Source organism: Bactrocera oleae, chromosome 2 (genome assembly GCF_042242935.1).
Source record: "Bactrocera oleae isolate idBacOlea1 chromosome 2, idBacOlea1, whole genome shotgun sequence".
NCBI lineage: Eukaryota > Metazoa > Arthropoda > Insecta > Diptera > Tephritidae > Bactrocera > Bactrocera oleae.
This window is the reverse complement of record NC_091536.1, coordinates 94,811,742-94,833,057: the sequence shown is the minus strand read 5'-3', so window position 1 is coordinate 94,833,057 and position 21,316 is coordinate 94,811,742. Positions and strand designations below refer to the sequence as shown.

Here is a 21,316-nt window from a genome sequence, read left to right as displayed (position 1 = left end):
TTCAATATCAAACGTTTTTGTTTTTTTGAATGAACGCTTACTATTCGAATAGTCGACAACGAACGGTTAACCGAATAGTCGAAAATGAGCGGTTAACCGAATAGTCTACAACTTAGACAACATTATCCGGATAGCGCAAACCGAATATTATTATTTAAATAATGAACAATCCGGTTAGTCGATTAGTTGAATAACAAGAGCTGTATAATGTTTGCATAAGGAAATATAAAGTTTATAAAAGTTCTTTATTTCGCATTTTATACATATACATATATTTTAAAAACTTATTCAATGCTAAAATGGTGGAGGAACTTTGAAAACAATAACGAAACCCACAGTAGCCACCGCTAGTAATAAACCCGCGGCTGTTCTTTTTATTATTTTCATAAGCGTTCCACTTTGTATGTACTGTTTGAGTACGCCTGCAGCTTCGACTATCAATTCCAACCGATATTTTTCATATATTTCTTGGTTAAATATAGGTGTGTCTTTTAAACTTGTATGCTATATGTAGTAAGAAAAAGAAAATCAAGTATTAACGAATTAAGGCAGGGCTATGTTCGGATGTAACCGAACATTTTATACTTTCGCAGCTTGCATAGATCAAAGCCTAGGAAATAACTTAGGATGTTGGCAAAACTTTATATTAAACAAGAGAAAACGTTAACTTCGGTTGCACCGAATCTATAATACCCTTCACGACTACAACCTCACAATAACTTGATTCTGATCGTTCAGTTTGTATGGCAGTAATATGCTATAGTGGTCCGATCTGGACAACTTCTTCGGACATTGTCCCGCCCTATTATTTTAGACAATAACTCATACCAAATTTCGTAAAAATATCTCGTCAAATACAAAGGTTTTCCATACATTGTTCGGCGAAATCGTGAATGGATTACAATCAAATTTGGTATTTCATTTTGACCAAACCTAAATGGTTTAAAGTCACCTGGAAAGTTGGTAATCATTATAAAGGGCATATTGGGGGCAGAGAAAGGTCTGGACTTGTTGCATTAACTTATGATATTGCTTAGGTATACTTGAGAACATATTTTCAAGCAATTTTATATATACATACGAGTATGAATACATATTACTCACACACTGGCCGACATATTCGTATATGTAGTAAATGAGAGTTAGAGCAATTCATAGACAGATTTCACATATTTTAGGCATTTAACTATAGTATAAGTGGTACAAAGTCAACTGGAAATTCGAAAATACTTATATTAGGTATATGGTGGCTAAGGGAATTATTATCTCAATTCAACATAATCTCTCTTGTACCACCCCGGGTGTATAATTTGTTGTCTCTGACGCATTTATTTATTGATTTGTCGCATTTTTAGTATTTTTTCTAACAACTGTCATAAGGAGAGGGGCTAACAAAACCAGTTGTTCAGAGCAAATTTGGTTGATTTGACTTGGTGGTTTGGGAGATACTTATGTAGATTAAACCTAGAATAGGGCTAGCCCACGCCCACCGTTTTGTATTTTATCATTGTCATGGGGCATAGTTATGGCACTATATAGCTTTTTAATTATGAGCGTTTTATGGACGTGACAATGGTCCGATTCTACTAAGTTTCATTAAGATATTTCCATTTTTACTCATGGACAGACAGTCACACGGATTTCAACTCGCCTCATCATCCTGATCATTTATATATGTATTAATACAACCCTACATCTATCTCGATTAGTTTTAAGTGGTACAGACAACCGTTAGGTGAACAAAACTTACACTTTGTAGCAAAATGTTGCGAGAGTATTAAAATAATAAATATAATACTTAACAGAGTAAAACTAACCAAGTCGCACGCTTTAGCGAAAGCTGTATTGTAATTACTGACAACGTCATCAACTGAAGCAAATATGCCGAGTTGCTCAAGGGATTCCAATAGTACCCTTTTCGCTTTTATCTTCATCGATATGCAATTTTGCACGAACAGAAGCTAAAGAAAAGTATGTTCCCTTGTTAAACCTTCGCTTGCATACATATGTGTGTGTATACATACCATACCCCTTTCATTTTGTGACCTATAATATTCGCGAAGTTCTTCAATTTCTCCAACAAGCTGTTGACGCCTTTCGTCCATATAATTTTCGGAATCATCCTTAGTTGGTAAACCTTCAAACTGTACCAACACAAAAAAAAAAAACAAATTATATAAGCATATTTATGTTAAACTAATTATGGCAAATCAAATTTCAGTACCTCTTCAAGAACTTTCATTTTACACTCTTCGTGTTTAGATAAAAGAGCCTCATTTGTTAATATATTTTTGCAAGCATCCTTCATTAGGCCTTCATAATTCATTATTAAATGAGACAATTGTTGTTGTAAATTTTGCTATAAAGGATTTAATACAAAAATTTTGATATAATGAAGTTAATTATTATTTTTTAGTCACACAAGTAAGAATATGTTAAAATTGATTCGAAAAGGTCAAAATAATCCCAAGAGCGGAAACGGTGAAATCTAATCAGTTTATTGCTTTGAACTGGATACTTATTATTATGATTTATTTTTTAATCACACATTAAGTATACATTTTAAAACCGTTTGTGTAAATAAAAAATGATTTTCTGTCAACAATGAAATAAAAAAAATCAACTATTAAACTTTAACCAACAAGATAAATACAATTCCATGGTATAACTATTTAACTCGACCCTCGGTCCTTTTTACTGTCCGTAAATACTAATCATAGATTTATTCCGCCTCATTCGGCTCCAAGTAGTAATAATAACGTACTATACAAAGTTATACGAGTTTTAATTAGTTTAGACCATTATTTATACTACCTGTTTATTTACGCTCCATTCTTTGTAAGAATTAAACTTTTCATCAATATATCTAATTAGCTGCTTTTCACATTCGTTAAAGAAGCTTTCTGCGCCAACCTGCGGTACTTTACGAAACTGTAAGTAAACAGCAAAATTTATTAGCATTGATTTGACGTATTTGAAATTTATTTATTATTATTATACCCTTTCTAAAGCCCGATCCTTTGCGTCTGGATGTGTCGCTTCTATGGATTCTTCCGTATTGTTCATGAGTTCTTTGTATAACTTCTTCGCTTCCGAACTCTCCATAGTAATAGCGGATTTGATCAAATCCTACATACAAGAAATGCATAAGTAGGTTTATAAGTGGGTATCAGGTGTTATAATCCACTTGTGAATTTCAAAAATTGAGTTTTATTAAATGTACGTATATTTGAAAAGTTAATAAAGCAAATAGTTTCGGAGATATGACCGTATTTATTATATTTGTTTTTAACTTAGGTGTTATCGGCACCTAAATCTTTTAACACATTTTTCCCGCAACACTGTTCTCAGAGCCGGTGAGGTTTTCCAAAACGACTGGACGGATCGACTTAAAATTTTCACACCACCTTATAGATATATTTGTCAGGTAATGACCGAAGGAATATTTTCGAGAATAATTTCGTTTTTTTAAACCACTCTCAAATGTAAATTTTGTCACAAAAACCACTTTTTCTTTTGAAAAGCTGTCATTTTGTTAAAAATCAAAATTTTGACTTGTGCTTCGATTAATACCTGTAATTCATCTATTGTTAGAATATATATTTTTTTGGTTTTGGAATTTGAGATAATTTTAGTAGATAATAAAAGTAGAAAAGAATTCCTCACCGTCAGACAAATGATTCATTGTTTATTAAATTTTCAAATAAAAAAATACGTATAAACGCGTTTATTCTAACTTGCAAGTGGATATAACACCTTAATTTGTGAAAAAAAAATGTCGAAATATAACGGCTACGACTATTAAGCTGTTTCATCCATTTTGTTCTTGTGCTACCTACCAATTTAATATCATTGTGTTGTTTGTATTTAATGCAATGTTTTTCGACAGCCTCTTTAAGTTCATCACGAATGTGTCTATGTATATCCTCTGTACTGCTCAATCGAATCGAATCAAACTGCAAACCGTATTGAGAAAAAAAAACTATAAAATGTTTTTTTTATATTATGTATCTTTGTATTTACCTGTTCTAGAATTTTCAATTTTACAGCTTCCATTTTGCTATTGAACTCATTTGGAGGAATATATTCATTTCCTATAAGCATATTATCCATAAGCTTCTCAAAATCTATAATGCATTTATTCATATTGTTTAAATAATTGAGTTCGGCTAGAGCCTAGAAATTAATAATAGCTTATTAAGTCATTAATTGTATTAACAAATTGTTACAGAATTTTATCAGTTTAGCTTTATTGATCTTGACGAATTGTTGAAATCTGGACGAAGTATAGTTTTTTATTTTTTTGCAATATTTCTTCAAAAAATCTGCTTTGCCCAATAATGGCGTATTCGTATAAGTTGCAAGCGCTTCCATTTCAAATTCCTCATGCCTTTTGTTTAGTTCTTCTTCCGCAATATATGGTTTTTCGGGACTGGTTAGTTCGTTCATTTTTTCCATATATAATTCTTCGGCTTTTGAGGCATGGATTTGATTATTTGCCTCGGCAGTAGCCTTGAAAAGAAAATGTACGTGTAATCAAGTTTTCAATTCGCACATTTTATAAAATGCTAATAAATATACATATATATACCTTAAAAATTGTTGTAGGCTCTGGGAACTCCTTGCTGTTGAATGATTCAAAATATGACCGAATGTAGTTTAGGAGATGAGCGACTTTTAACTTCTGCCCGTTTATTTCTTTGATAATTAAATTTTCCGGTGCCAAAATTAAGGGAATCAAGTCGCGTAAATGTTTCCTGAACTCGCTTCGAAGATCTTTTAAACAACCGCGAAAATTGGGGTTTTCGATAGCATCACCAGGATGTGGCATTAAATAACAATCAATTTCGTTGAAACTAGTTGTCACATTCTTACATAGTTGTTCATTCTCCTCCGATCTCTTGTCTTTCGAAAATATTGTTTGTTCCAGTATTTGTTTACCACCGAGTGCACCGAACTGAGCTTCACAGATATGGATCCAGTCGCGTATTAAAAATTGTAACTTTTGAAATGGTTTCTTTCCCGTATTCTTCATAGCAATACGAGCATACTCGGTGAATAACTGCAAATGCTGTAGATCGTCCTTTTGTATATTAGATTGAATATTGAAAATTTGAACTGAGGATATCATTGTGCTTAGTGCAAAAATATTGGCACAATCCTTCATGGTACTGTCACAATCGAAAGTGCCCTGCGTGTCCATTAAAATTATTGCAACTTTTTCTCCATTTGGAAAGTCATATAGGAAGATGTCAGACCATATTAAAATTCCAATGGTATCGCGTTGCGAACCGCCTCGCCATGAAAATCCTTGTAGTGGTTCATTCTCATCGCCAAACCAATCGTTATCATTCAAGTTATTATAAACGTACTAAGGTGAGTTTCGAAAGCAATAAAACGTGTATATAATTTATTTTCTATGATTTAAGGTAAAGCTGCAAAAGCAAAGAAGATACCCTTAAAAGAATCGGCTTGATTTTTATATCTTAGATGCTCGATTGAAAATCTTGTGCCGCGTAATTTGTGGTAATTTAATTCGAACTCGTTTTATCCGACAACTTAATTGATCAATCGTACCAAATTCTGGCTCGACTATAAACCAAATAAATGAGGAAATGGTAGATAATTGATATTCTTTAATAGAACAAATAAGGAAGGTGTAAGCGAACATTTTAAATCTAAGGCTAAAAGGCGATGAAATATTTTCATGTCTTGGCAAACCTTTATATTAATATGCACTACCTAATATATTACATAACTGAGAATATGTTTCCATGCAATTTTATTAATATTTCTCTCACAATGATTGATATATTCGGCATAAAGTCCATTAGAATAACGAAAATCATTTGATACCGTCTAACATATAGGGGCTGTAATAATTCATTGACCGAAACAACCGTTAGGTGAGCAATCGCTTAATTTTGATGAGATATCGTATATATTGACCCATATATAAAATATAAAACGATCAGGAAATTTGAAAATCCTTATATAATCTATACTTATTGTATGCGTTTACTGATTTTTGGCACCAGGGTACATTATTTTCAAGAAATCTTACATCTTGATCACTGTTTTCGGTAAAAGACTGTCAAAAGGGGTCTTGAAAAACCATTGTCCGATTGTGACCATTTTAAGCAGCGAGGTGCCACACCTTAAAGGCACTATTTCCTCGAAGTTTTGTTTCAATATCCGTTGGTGCTTGATATATGTATATGTATATGGTGGAGAGAAAGAATCTGATTGAATTTAAAATTGTGTTATATGGAAAGTATGCGTGGTTAAAGTTCAATTGCCTCTATTTTCAAATTGTAACATAAAGATGATAATACTATAATAAGCGAACTAGTCCCTCAATTTTTGACCTAAAATTTTGCAAACGTCCTTTTCACCCAAAGAAACTGCTCATTTGTCGGAACTGCCGAATCGGACCACTATAGCATATGGCTCGCATACGAACTGACTGATCAGAATCAATATAAAGATCTTCATAATAGTAGAAGCGTTTACATATTGCAATATGATTGAAAGATAAATGCAATATTTTATTTTTACTCTATTGTTGATAAAAAATAACACTTACTTTGGCATACATGTAACGTAGAAAGAAATCCAAAAGAAAGCTTTTCCCTTTGCGAAAAGCTCCGGCTACTGAAATCACAGACACTACGCGATCTTTGATTTTTTCGTCCAATAACATCTTATTTAATTCATCTTCATTTAATTGCAGAATGCAACGAAAACTGGACGAATCTTCTTCTCCACAAATGCTTATAATTTGCATTGGTTTTCCTTGCATTTTGAAAACTGAAAATAAATAGCATAAATTGATATAATTTGTATTACATTGTACAGTGACCTTAACCTATACGTTACACGATTAAGCAATATCGCGATCAAGTTAAAATACATTCACATATTTTTCCCACCCCACTCTCACTAGTTGAACTTGAACCCTATCTTGATAACAATTTTTCCAATCAAGGCTTGTGTTAAGTCAATATTTTTGCAAAAAAGGAAAAACTATGCAATTCTAGAGACTATGAATCTTTCGTTGCATTGATGGACTGATATCAAAATAAGGGCATATCAACTTCTACAGAACAGCTTATAACACAGGAAAAACATTTTATACTCTCGCAAAGTCAAAACCAAATAAGTCATGTACTTATCTTGTTGTGGAGCATAGTAATGCCAATTTATTCGTTTTTGATTAATGGCGTTTTGTGGGCGTGCCAATGGTCAGATTACGCCCATCTGAATATGTGTATCAAGTTTCATAAAGTTATTATTATAACATGGTGGCCATGGTGAGTTAGGGTGGCGAGGGGCTAACACGGGTTACGCATAGCAGAAAACGCCTAAATAATTATTTATAAATATTTTAAATTTTGGTTATTAATTGATGTTTAATGCTAACAATATATAATATCATACCATGTTTTAAGCATTTTAAATAACTTATTAATGGGCAAACTGAAAATTCAATTTAACTATGAGTGGACGGGAAGAAATAACTATTGTAACAAAATTTGATACTATAAATAATAATAATTTATATAATCAAAAAGGCAAAACTTATCACTGCCATACAAGTGATAATAATTCATTTAAGCAATAAAGCAAAATTTATCATTGTACTTATATCAAGAAATTTTACTAGTGCTCTAATTTAAGTATAGATTTATTTAATCACAAATTTTATTTACGTTCTATATATCAGCAATTAATGGTGGATATATGTACAATGGTTTATTACAACTTTTCACATACAAAATTACCATATTATTATATAGTTCTTAAGTTAGTTTTTAAATATATAGACTTCTAAAATAAATTATTTTTTGAAGTTGCAATATCTTTATAGTATAAAATACGGTAGGCATATCAGGTAGTTGTCTCTGTATTTCCGCATGTAGCTATTATAATATGTACAATATTTTACATATAACTTTTTACATAAATCAATTACCATATTGTTATATAGTTCTAAATGTAGTTTTTAAATATATAGACTACTAAAATAAATTATTTGTTGAAGTTGCAATATCTTTATAGTATAAAACATTTTATATGGGTATAAAATACGTTAGATATATTTCTTTTTTAAAAAGTAATATAAAATTAGCTTGCGCAACACTGTTACGCAATGCTCAATAGCAATACTGGCATTTGAATTTATTAACAACTTTTAGTCAAACACATTAATACACACCTGCTTATTGATAAAAATTCTTGTGTGAGCAGTTTTATCAGGAGCAGTATGAAATATTCATTGTTTTACGAAGATTGTATTGCAAATTTATAAACATTGCCCTCAGTTTCGTTGAATAAGCATTTTCTGCATCCCGTTATTTGACATGGTTGCTTAATTGCACCTGCATTTTTCTGTGGTGAATACTTATTAAGTTACCACAGTTAAAAAAAGGCATAAATATATATCGTAATTATTCTGAAATTTGCCAATAATAGCCGCTTTTTTAAGGACATATGTTAAAATAAACTTATTTTATTTTGAAAACATATTAAAGTTTTACATATAATCAATATTTTTTGGACAACTTTTTCATAAATTAAGAGCAAATAGCAAGATGCAACCATTTTCCGGTTAAAAGTCGGCCATCTTGGCTATAAATAGAAACTCAACCCCTAGGTGGACTTGACGTTTCTCCATTCATTCTCTACTCCACTTCAAGATGAATACAAATATGTAGAAGGATGCCACCAGGTAAAGGCTGTCACGGATGCCATATAAAATAAATTCCAAATACAGGGTTGCTACAACTATTTATTTGTTCGCCTGATTGCCAACCGGTAACATTTTTCGCTGTTGTGAGTTGAAAAAAGTTTACCTCTGTTTTGCCAAATGGAAAGTAAAATTTTGACAATTGAAATTCAAAACAAACATAATTGTGTGAATTATATTGTTTCAGCAAGATTTCAGTTCAAACTTCTGAGATTTTAAAGCTATGTTTAATAAAATCTTATTTTAGAGATCATAGTCTATTTATTGATTTCAAATTTATTTAATATTCTTTTGTAAAACAAGGCGAAATCACTCTGAGCTTAGCGAGTAAAAACAGTAACTAACTATTTGCAAAAAAAGTGTTACAACAACAATTAATTGTTACGGAAACAATTATTTTTTGGAGTTTACTCCTTAAGAATCGATTTTCATATATAAGGCGCCCGGTATGAGAAAAGTCCGAGGGGTAAAACCAACTAAACTAACGAAAAAGTGTCACGTTTTTGGTGCGCACCTGTAGTGCGCAACTTTCTAATTTAGCTGTGAGTGTATTGAGACGTACATAGGGTATGATGTATAGGCGACTATACCTATATACTATATGTTATTGGGCTTGTTTGTTTCTATCAGTGTCGATGTATTTATATTGCTATTTTTGTTATAAATATCAATAATTAACATTGTAATTGTGAAGTTATAATTTTTTTTATCATTATACTGGCTAAAGTGAACTAAAAGTATTTCGAAATATTTATGGCAAAAAGGGGTGTAGATAATATTGCCGGAACATCTGACGAAAACGTGGGTGCAAGGTACGTTATAATTTATGTATTATATGCATGGGCATGTGCGATTTGTATTTATTAAATATTCAATAATTATTGATGAAGTTCATATAAATATATATTTGAGAACAACACATAAAATTAGATATTTAATCCCATATGAATTATCAAGCGCATCCACGTAAAATAGACAATTTCTAACCTAACAAAAAATTATTTTTTTCGATGTCAATAAATTCCTCCAAGTTACTATGATTTATTTTCTAAATAATTTTTAAATATTAATAATTCAAGTCAATAATTCGATACTATGTGAAAAATCAACAATATTTCTCGATTATAATGTTTTTCTGAAAAATTAATCTTAAATTAATTAATTAAAATTAATCTTAAAATTAAATTTAATAAAAAATTCAAATTAAAAATTAAAATTAGTCTTAAAATTAATCTTAAATTAATTTTCTGAAAAATTAAATTTAATCTGGAAAATCAACAATATTTCTTGATTATAATAATGTTTTTATAAAATTTTCTTTTGGAAAGTTATTTTTTAGCATACTTAAATAATTTTCATGTACTATTTATTATTGTACGTAAAAAATTTAGTGAGATAATTACCTTTTTACAACTATATTTTGTCAGCTATTAAGATAATATTATATTTGAAAAAAATCATTTTAAAAAAATGTTTATAAAAAAATTTTTTATTATCAATTTTCTAAAAATTGGTTAAAATTTTTCTAATTATGCATTTATAAATTTTCTAATTTTTTAAAAAAAATTTTTACTAGGAAAAAATCAAAACCACCTCCAAAACCTCCAGCCGAGAGACAACGAATTTGCAGATTGAAAAAAAAGCGCATTAATGAAGGAAGCACAAAAGATTCTGACAACCAGAATGTTTGTTCATCGGAACAAAGGATCTTACGCCACTTTTTGCATTTTCTTCATCGGTCCGATTTATATGAAAGCAAGCTGAAGCAAAACCAATCCGATTGTTCCGCTGTCTTTTTTGTCCACATTGGGACTTCCCGGCACAATCTTCCGAGGAGATTATTTTCTAAAAGGCGACGCACAACAGTTCTCGAAGTTCCATACCCAATTCTCTTTGGATAGCTAACGTCTTCCTGAGACGTCGTTTTTCGTGGCAGACCCCTCAATTCGCATTATTTTGGAGGTTTCAAAGCAGTAAACTCAAACTTTTGGCATCTTTTTATACTTTTTGAAAATTCTCTTTGTGTATAACCGTTATTTTGTAAATTTGTATAAGCTTAAGCTCTGCCGCCTGTGCAGTGCTTTCCTCGGCCATTTATTCTACAAATAATACTTGATTATAAGAAAATGTCAAATTTTACTAATATCCTAAGGATTATATATTTGCAGCATAATTTTTTACTAAATAACGGTATTTTATTTTTTGATTCTATTTCTTTTTTGTCACGATAACAAATACCCACTTTTGTTTAATTTGAACACAAAGATAACAGTAAAATATAACGGAGCTACCATCATGATGTTTTGAAAGATAAATATATCGGACATATAATATAGATTGTTAATTATTTCGGAACTTCTATTTGATTCTATTTTATTGTCAGTAACTGTATATATTAAGATCAGCTAACCAACATTTTTATTAGTGTTACTGACATCCGTTTAGTTTGTTAGTTTGCTTTCCGCTATATTTACAAGTAGCTAACTCCTTCATTTTTTTTAAGCTTGCTTGAGACAAAATAATATATTATTTCGGACATTCGGCTTCAGCACGAAAAATGAAAATTTCACTTTTATGTCTGAATTTAAATTTTTCTACCGTTTGGCACATAGCCTTTTTGGACACTTGCACCGTCTTCGATTCACCAATTTTCTACTCGCAAATTTTTTCAATATCAAACGTTTTTGTTTTTTTGAATGAACGCTTACTATTCGAATAGTCGACAACGAACGGTTAACCGAATAGTCGAAAATGAGCGGTTAACCGAATAGTCTACAACTTAGACAACATTATCCGGATAGCGCAAACCGAATATTATTATTTAAATAATGAACAATCCGGTTAGTCGATTAGTTGAATAACAAGAGCTGTATAATGTTTGCATAAGGAAATATAAAGTTTATAAAAGTTCTTTATTTCGCATTTTATACATATACATATATTTTAAAAACTTATTCAATGCTAAAATGGTGGAGGAACTTTGAAAACAATAACGAAACCCACAGTAGCCACCGTTAGTAATAAACCCGCGGCTGTTCTTTTTATTATTTTCATAAGCGTTCCACTTTGTATGTACTGTTTGAGTACGCCTGCAGCTTCGACTATCAATTCCAACCGATATTTTTCATATATTTCTTGGTTAAATATAGGTGTGTCTTTTAAACTTTTATGCTATATGTAGTAAGAAAAAGAAAATCAAGTATTAACGAATTAAGGCAGGGCTATGTTCGGATGTAACCGAACATTTTATACTTTCGCAGCTTGCATAGATCAAAGCCTAGGAAATAACTTAGGATGTTGGCAAAACTTTATATTAAACAAGAGAAAACGTTAACTTCGGTTGCACCGAATCTATAATACCCTTCACGACTACAACCTCACAATAACTTGATTCTGATCGTTCAGTTTGTATGGCAGTAATATGATATAGTGGTCCGATCTGGACAACTTCTTCGGACATTGTCCCGCCCTATTATTTTAGACAATAACTCATACCAAATTTCGTAAAAATATCTCGTCAAATACAAAGGTTTTCCATACATTGTTCGGCGAAATCGTGAATGGATTACAATCAAATTTGGTATTTCATTTTGACCAAACCTAAATGGTTTAAAGTCACCTGGAAAGTTGGTAATCATTATAAAGGGCATATTGGGGGCAGAGAAAGGTCTGGACTTGTTGCATTAACTTATGATATTGCTTAGGTATACTTGAGAACATATTTTCAAGCAATTTTATATATACATACGAGTATGAATACATATTACTCACACACTGGCCGACATATTCGTATATGTAGTAAATGAGAGTTAGAGCAATTCATAGACAGATTTCACATATTTTAGGCATTTAACTATAGTATAAGTGGTACAAAGTCAACTGGAAATTCGAAAATACTTATATTAGGTATATGGTGGCTAAGGGAATTATTATCTCAATTCAACATAATCTCTCTTGTACCACCCCGGGTGTATAATTTGTTGTCTCTGACGCATTTATTTATTGATTTGTCGCATTTTTAGTATTTTTTCTAACAACTGTCATAAGGAGAGGGGCTAACAAAACCAGTTGTTCAGAGCAAATTTGGTTGATTTGACTTGGTGGTTTGGGAGATACTTATGTAGATTAAACCTAGAATAGGGCTAGCCCACGCCCACCGTTTTGTATTTTATCATTGTCATGGGGCATAGTTATGGCACTATATAGCTTTTTAATTATGAGCGTTTTATGGACGTGACAATGGTCCGATTCTACTAAGTTTCATTAAGATATTTCCATTTTTACTCATGGACAGACAGTCACACGGATTTCAACTCGCCTCATCATCCTGATCATTTATATATGTATTAATACAACCCTACATCTATCTCGATTAGTTTTAAGTGGTACAGACAACCGTTAGGTGAACAAAACTTACACTTTGTAGCAAAATGTTGCGAGAGTATTAAAATAATAAATATAATACTTAACAGAGTAAAACTAACCAAGTCGCACGCTTTAGCGAAAGCTGTATTGTAATTACTGACAACGTCATCAACTGAAGCAAATATGCCGAGTTGCTCAAGGGATTCCAATAGTACCCTTTTCGCTTTTATCTTCATCGATATGCAATTTTGCACGAACAGAAGCTAAAGAAAAGTATGTTCCCTTGTTAAACCTTCGCTTGCATACATATGTGTGTGTATACATACCATACCCCTTTCATTTTGTGACCTATAATATTCGCGAAGTTCTTCAATTTCTCCAACAAGCTGTTGACGCCTTTCGTCCATATAATTTTCGGAATCATCCTTAGTTGGTAAACCTTCAAACTGTACCAACACAAAAAAAAAAAACAAATTATATAAGCATATTTATGTTAAACTAATTATGGCAAATCAAATTTCAGTACCTCTTCAAGAACTTTCATTTTACACTCTTCGTGTTTAGATAAAAGAGCCTCATTTGTTAATATATTTTTGCAAGCATCCTTCATTAGGCCTTCATAATTCATTATTAAATGAGACAATTGTTGTTGTAAATTTTGCTATAAAGGATTTAATACAAAAATTTTGATATAATGAAGTTAATTATTATTTTTTAGTCACACAAGTAAGAATATGTTAAAATTGATTCGAAAAGGTCAAAATAATCCCAAGAGCGGAAACGGTGAAATCTAATCAGTTTATTGCTTTGAACTGGATACTTATTATTATGATTTATTTTTTAATCACACATTAAGTATACATTTTAAAACCGTTTGTGTAAATAAAAAATGATTTTCTGTCAACAATGAAATAAAAAAAATCAACTATTAAACTTTAACCAACAAGATAAATACAATTCCATGGTATAACTATTTAACTCGACCCTCGGTCCTTTTTACTGTCCGTAAATACTAATCATAGATTTATTCCGCCTCATTCGGCTCCAAGTAGTAATAATAACGTACTATACAAAGTTATACGAGTTTTAATTAGTTTAGACCATTATTTATACTACCTGTTTATTTACGCTCCATTCTTTGTAAGAATTAAACTTTTCATCAATATATCTAATTAGCTGCTTTTCACATTCGTTAAAGAAGCTTTCTGCGCCAACCTGCGGTACTTTACGAAACTGTAAGTAAACAGCAAAATTTATTAGCATTGATTTGACGTATTTGAAATTTATTTATTATTATTATACCCTTTCTAAAGCCCGATCCTTTGCGTCTGGATGTGTCGCTTCTATGGATTCTTCCGTATTGTTCATGAGTTCTTTGTATAACTTCTTCGCTTCCGAACTCTCCATAGTAATAGCGGATTTGATCAAATCCTACATACAAGAAATGCATAAGTAGGTTTATAAGTGGGTATCAGGTGTTATAATCCACTTGTGAATTTCAAAAATTGAGTTTTATTAAATGTACGTATATTTGAAAAGTTAATAAAGCAAATAGTTTCGGAGATATGACCGTATTTATTATATTTGTTTTTAACTTAGGTGTTATCGGCACCTAAATCTTTTAACACATTTTTCCCGCAACACTGTTCTCAGAGCCGGTGAGGTTTTCCAAAACGACTGGACGGATCGACTTAAAATTTTCACACCACCTTATAGATATATTTGTCAGGTAATGACCGAAGGAATATTTTCGAGAATAATTTCGTTTTTTTAAACCACTCTCAAATGTAAATTTTGTCACAAAAACCACTTTTTCTTTTGAAAAGCTGTCATTTTGTTAAAAATCAAAATTTTGACTTGTGCTTCGATTAATACCTGTAATTCATCTATTGTTAGAATATATATTTTTTTGGTTTTGGAATTTGAGATAATTTTAGTAGATAATAAAAGTAGAAAAGAATTCCTCACCGTCAGACAAATGATTCATTGTTTATTAAATTTTCAAATAAAAAAATACGTATAAACGCGTTTATTCTAACTTGCAAGTGGATATAACACCTTAATTTGTGAAAAAAAAAATGTCGAAATATAACGGCTACGACTATTAAGCTGTTTCATCCATTTTGTTCTTGTGCTACCTACCAATTTAATATCATTGTGTTGTTTGTATTTAATGCAATGTTTTTCGACAGCCTCTTTAAGTTCATCACGAATGTGTCTATGTATATCCTCTGTACTGCTCAATCGAATCGAATCAAACTGCAAACCGTATTGAGAAAAAAAAACTATAAAATGTTTTTTTTATATTATGTATCTTTGTATTTACCTGTTCTAGAATTTTCAATTTTACAGCTTCCATTTTGCTATTGAACTCATTTGGAGGAATATATTCATTTCCTATAAGCATATTATCCATAAGCTTCTCAAAATCTATAATGCATTTATTCATATTGTTTAAATAATTGAGTTCGGCTAGAGCCTAGAAATTAATAATAGCTTATTAAGTCATTAATTGTATTAACAAATTGTTACAGAATTTTATCAGTTTAGCTTTATTGATCTTGACGAATTGTTGAAATCTGGACGAAGTATAGTTTTTTATTTTTTTGCAATATTTCTTCAAAAAATCTGCTTTGCCCAATAATGGCGTATTCATATAAGATGCAAGCGCTTCCGTTTGAAATTCCTCATGCCTTTTGTTTAGTTCTTCTTCCGCAATATATGGTTTTTCGGGACTGGTTAGTTCGTTCATTTTGTCCATATATGATTCTTCGGCTTTTGAGGCATGGATTTGATTATTTGCCTCGGCAGTAGCCTTGAAAAGAAAATGTACGTGTAATCAAGTTTTCAATTCGCACATTTTATAAAATGCTAATAAATATACATATATATACCTTAAAAATTGTTGTAGGCTCTGGGAACTCCTTGCTGTTGAATGATTCAAAATATGACCGAATGAAGTTTAGGAGATAAGCGACTTTTAACTTCTGCCCGTTTATTTCTTTGATAATTAAATTTTCCGGTGCCAAAATTAAGGGAATCAAGTCGCGTAAATGTTTCCTGAACTCGCTTCGAAGATCTTTTAAACAACCGCGAAAATTGGGGTTTTCGATAGCATCACCAGGATGTGGCATTAAATAACAATCAATTTCGTTGAAACTAGTTGTCACATTCTTACATAGTTGTTCATTCTCCTCCGATCTCTTGTCTTTCGAAAATATTGTTTGTTCCAGTATTTGTTTACCACCGAGTGCACCGAACGGAGCTTCACAGATATGGATCCAGTCGCGTATTAAAAATTGTAACTTTTGAAATGGTTTCTTTCCCGTATTCTTCATAGCAATACGAGCATACTCGGTGAATAACTGCAAATGCTGTAGATCGTCCTTTTGTATATTAGATTGAATATTGAAAATTTGAACTGAGGATATCATTGTGCTTAGTGCAAAAATATTGGCACAATCCTTCATGGTACTGTCACAATCGAAAGTGCCCTGCGTGTCCATTAAAATTATTGCAACTTTTTCTCCATTTGGAAAGTCATATAGGAAGATGTCAGACCATATTAAAATTCCAATGGTATCGCGTTGCGAACCGCCTCGCCATGAAAATCCTTGTAGTGGTTCATTCTCATCGCCAAACCAATCGTTATCATTCAAGTTATTATAAACGTACTAAGGTGAGTTTCGAAAGCAATAAAACGTGTATATAATTTATTTTCTATGATTTAAGGTAAAGCTGCAAAAGCAAAGAAGATACCCTTAAAAGAATCGGCTTGATTTTTATATCTTAGATGCTCGATTGAAAATCTTGTGCCGCGTAATTTGTGGTAATTTAATTCGAACTCGTTTTATCCGACAACTTAATTGATCAATCGTACCAAATTCTGGCTCGACTATAAACCAAATAAATGAGGAAATGGTAGATAATTGATATTCTTTAATAGAACAAATAAGGAAGGTGTAAGCGAACATTTTAAATCTAAGGCTAAAAGGCGATGAAATATTTTCATGTCTTGGCAAACCTTTATATTAATATGCACTACCTAATATATTACATAACTGAGAATATGTTTCCATGCAATTTTATTAATATTTCTCTCACAATGATTGATATATTCGGCATAAAGTCCATTAGAATAACGAAAATCATTTGATACCGTCTAACATATAGGGGCTGTAATAATTCATTGACCGAAACAACCGTTAGGTGAGCAATCGCTTAATTTTGATGAGATATCGTATATATTGACCCATATATAAAATATAAAACGATCAGGAAATTTGAAAATCCTTATATAATCTATACTTATTGTATGCGTTTACTGATTTTTGGCACCAGGGTACATTATTTTCAAGAAATCTTACATCTTGATCACTGTTTTCGGTAAAAGACTGTCAAAAGGGGTCTTGAAAAACCATTGTCCGATTGTGACCATTTTAAGCAGCGAGGTGCCACACCTTAAAGGCACTATTTCCTCGAAGTTTTGTTTCAATATCCGTTGGTGCTTGATATATGTATATGTATATGGTGGAGAGAAAGAATCTGATTGAATTTAAAATTGTGTTATATGGAAAGTATGCGTGGTTAAAGTTCAATTGCCTCTATTTTCAAATTGTAACATAAAGATGATAATACTATAATAAGCGAACTAGTCCCTCAATTTTTGACCTAAAATTTTGCAAACGTCCTTTTCACCCAAAGAAACTGCTCATTTGTCGGAACTGCCGAATCGGACCACTATAGCATATGGCTCGCATACGAACTGACTGATCAGAATCAAGATAAAGATCTTCATAATAGTAGAAGCGTTTACATATTGCAATATGATTGAAAGATAAATGCAATATTTTATTTTTACTCTATTGTTGATAAAAAATAACACTTACTTTGGCATACATGTAACGTAGAAAGAAATCCAAAAGAAAGCTTTTCCCTTTGCGAAAAGCTCCGGCTACTGAAATCACAGACACTACGCGATCTTTGATTTTTTCGTCCAATAACATCTTATTTAATTCATCTTCATTTAATTGCAGAATGCAACGAAAACTGGACGAATCTTCTTCTCCACAAATGCTTATAATTTGCATTGGTTTTCCTTGCATTTTGAAAACTGAAAATAAATAGCATAAATTGATATAATTTGTATTACATTGTACAGTGACCTTAACCTATACGTTACACGATTAAGCAATATCGCGATCAAGTTAAAATACATTCACATATTTTTCCCACCCCACTCTCACTAGTTGAACTTGAACCCTATCTTGATAACAATTTTTCCAATCAAGGCTTGTGTTAAGTCAATATTTTTGCAAAAAAGGAAAAACTATGCAATTCTAGAGACTATGAATCTTTCGTTGCATTGATGGACTGATATCAAAATAAGGGCATATCAACTTCTACAGAACAGCTTATAACACAGGAAAAACATTTTATACTCTCGCAAAGTCAAAACCAAATAAGTCATGTACTTATCTTGTTGTGGAGCATAGTAATGCCAATTTATTCGTTTTTGATTAATGGCGTTTTGTGGGCGTGCCAATGGTCAGATTACGCCCATCTGAATATGTGTACCAAGTTTCATAAAGTTATCTCAATTTTTACTCAAGTTACAGTTTGCACGGACGGACGGACTGGCAGTCACCCGGATTCCAACTCGTCTCTTCGCCCCGATCATTTATATATATATAATTCTATAGCTAACTTGAATAGTTTTAGGTGATACATACAACCGTTACTAAACTATACATTTACTCATATTTCAATATACACATAAACACTGGTATATCGTTCATGACTACTTTTGTAAGTATAATAAATTAGCGGCCAAGGCCACACCAACTTTTAAAAAACTTCGAAAAACGAAACAAAGCTACGCATATACACTAAATATTTTAACATGATCCTAGGGCGTAAATTTGAGTGTGAAAACGCGTGTGACCCTTACCTGGTTGATTTTTAGACTTGTTCCCCAAAACTAAAAAAATTATCTAATTATATACTTACATACATGGTATAAGGGAGTAGCGAAAGTCTCATTCACAATAGTTTCGCCACCTCTGAGGTGTACGTTCACAATAAAACCAACATGGTGGCCATGGTGAGTTAGGGTGGCGAGGGGCTAACACGGGTTACGCATAGCAGAAAACGCCTAAATAATTATTTATAAATATTTTAAATTTTGGTTATTAATTGATGTTTAATGCTAACAATATATAATATCATACCATGTTTTAAGCATTTTAAATAACTTATTAATGGGCAAACTGAAAATTCAATTTAACTATGAGTGGACGGGAAGAAATAACTATTGTAACAAAATTTGATACTATAAATAATAATAATTTATATAATCAAAAAGGCAAAACTTATCACTGCCATACAAGTGATAATAATTCATTTAAGCAATAAAGCAAAATTTATCATTGTACTTATATCAAGAAATTTTACTAGTGCTCTAATTTAAGTATAGATTTATTTAATCACAAATTTTATTTACGTTCTATATATCAGCAATTAATGGTGGATATATGTACAATGGTTTATTACAACTTTTCACATACAAAATTACCATATTATTATATAGTTCTTAAGTTAGTTTTTAAATATATAGACTTCTAAAATAAATTATTTTTTGAAGTTGCAATATCTTTATAGTATAAAATACGGTAGGCATATCAGGTAGTTGTCTCTGTATTTCCGCATGTAGCTATTATAATATGTACAATATTTTACATATAACTTTTTACATAAATCAATTACCATATTGTTATATAGTTCTAAATGTAGTTTTTAAATATATAGACTACTAAAATAAATTATTTGTTGAAGTTGCAATATCTTTATAGTATAAAACATTTTATATGGGTATAAAATACGTTAGATATATTTCTTTTTTAAAAAGTAATATAAAATTAGCTTGCGCAACACTGTTACGCAATGCTCAATAGCAATACTGGCATTTGAATTTATTAACAACTTTTAGTCAAACACATTAATACACACCTGCTTATTGATAAAAATTCTTGTGTGAGCAGTTTTATCAGGAGCAGTATGAAATATTCATTGTTTTACGAAGATTGTATTGCAAATTTATAAACATTGCCCTCAGTTTCGTTGAATAAGCATTTTCTGCATCCCGTTATTTGACATGGTTGCTTAATTGCACCTGCATTTTTCTGTGGTGAATACTTATTAAGTTACCACAGTTAAAAAAAGGCATAAATATATATCGTAATTATTCTGAAATTTGCCAATAATAGCCGCTTTTTTAAGAACATATGTTAAAATAAACTTATTTTATTTTGAAAACATATTAAAGTTTTACATATAATCAATATTTTTTGGACAACTTTTTCATAAATTAAGAGCAAATAGCAAGATGCAACCATTTTCCGGTTAAAAGTCGGCCATCTTGGCTATAAATAGAAACTCAACCCCTAGGTGGACTTGACGTTTCTCCATTCATTCTCTACTCCACTTCAAGATGAATACAAATATGTAGAAGGATGCCACCAGGTAAAGGCTGTCACGGATGCCATATAAAATAAATTCCAAATACAGGGTTGCTACAACTATTTATTTGTTCGCCTGATTGCCAACCGGTAACATTTTTCGCTGTTGTGAGTTGAAAAAAGTTTACCTCTGTTTTGCCAAATGGAAAGTAAAATTTTGACAATTGAAATTCAAAACAAACATAATTGTGTGAATTATATTGTTTCAGCAAGATTTCAGTTCAAACTTCTGAGATTTTAAAGCTATGTTTAATAAAATCTTATTTTAGAGATCATAGTCTATTTATTGATTTCAAATTTATTTAATATTCTTTTGTAAAACAAGGCGAAATCACTCTGAGCTTAGCGAGTAAAAACAGTAACTAACTATTTGCAAAAAAAGTGTTACAACAACAATTAATTGTTACGGAAACAATTATTTTTTGGAGTTTACTCCTTAAGAATCGATTTTCATATATAAGGCGCCCGGTATGAGAAAAGTCCGAGGGGTAAAACCAACTAAACTAACGAAAAAGTGTCACGTTTTTGGTGCGCACCTGTAGTGCGCAACTTTCTAATTTAGCTGTGAGTGTATTGAGACGTACATAGGGTATGATGTATAGGCGACTATACCTATATACTATATGTTATTGGGCTTGTTTGTTTCTATCAGTGTCGATGTATTTATATTGCTATTTTTGTTATA

The 21,316-nt window shown here is 31.2% G+C and overlaps 2 protein-coding genes and 1 long non-coding RNA gene across 3 annotated transcripts; 1 reads left to right on the top strand and 2 right to left on the bottom strand.

Moving 5' to 3' along the window:
* Positions 1-205: 205 nt before the first annotated feature.
* Positions 206-6,844, bottom strand: LOC138855863 (atlastin-like). The gene is given in 10 exon segments (XM_070106050.1): positions 206-504; positions 1,818-1,961; positions 2,025-2,144; positions 2,225-2,359; positions 2,815-2,931; positions 3,001-3,129; positions 3,840-3,956; positions 4,024-4,512; positions 4,592-5,371; positions 6,587-6,844. Coding segments are annotated over 10 exon segments (2,457 nt in total). The 5' UTR covers positions 6,803-6,844; the 3' UTR covers positions 206-294.
* A 1,837-nt stretch (positions 6,845-8,681) lies between these two features.
* Positions 8,682-11,104, top strand: LOC118679863 (uncharacterized). The gene is made up of 2 exons (XR_004975370.2): positions 8,682-9,561; positions 10,326-11,104. It is a non-coding gene; the product is annotated as an uncharacterized lncRNA (long non-coding RNA).
* A 517-nt stretch (positions 11,105-11,621) lies between these two features.
* On the bottom strand, positions 11,622-18,992 carry LOC118679728 (atlastin). Its single transcript, XM_070106049.1, is given in 11 exon segments — positions 11,622-11,920; positions 13,234-13,377; positions 13,441-13,560; positions 13,641-13,775; positions 14,231-14,347; positions 14,417-14,545; positions 15,257-15,373; positions 15,441-15,929; positions 16,009-16,788; positions 18,004-18,227; positions 18,847-18,992. Coding segments are annotated over 10 exon segments (2,457 nt in total). The 5' UTR covers positions 18,220-18,227; positions 18,847-18,992; the 3' UTR covers positions 11,622-11,710.
* Between the last annotated feature and the right edge of the window lie 2,324 nt (positions 18,993-21,316).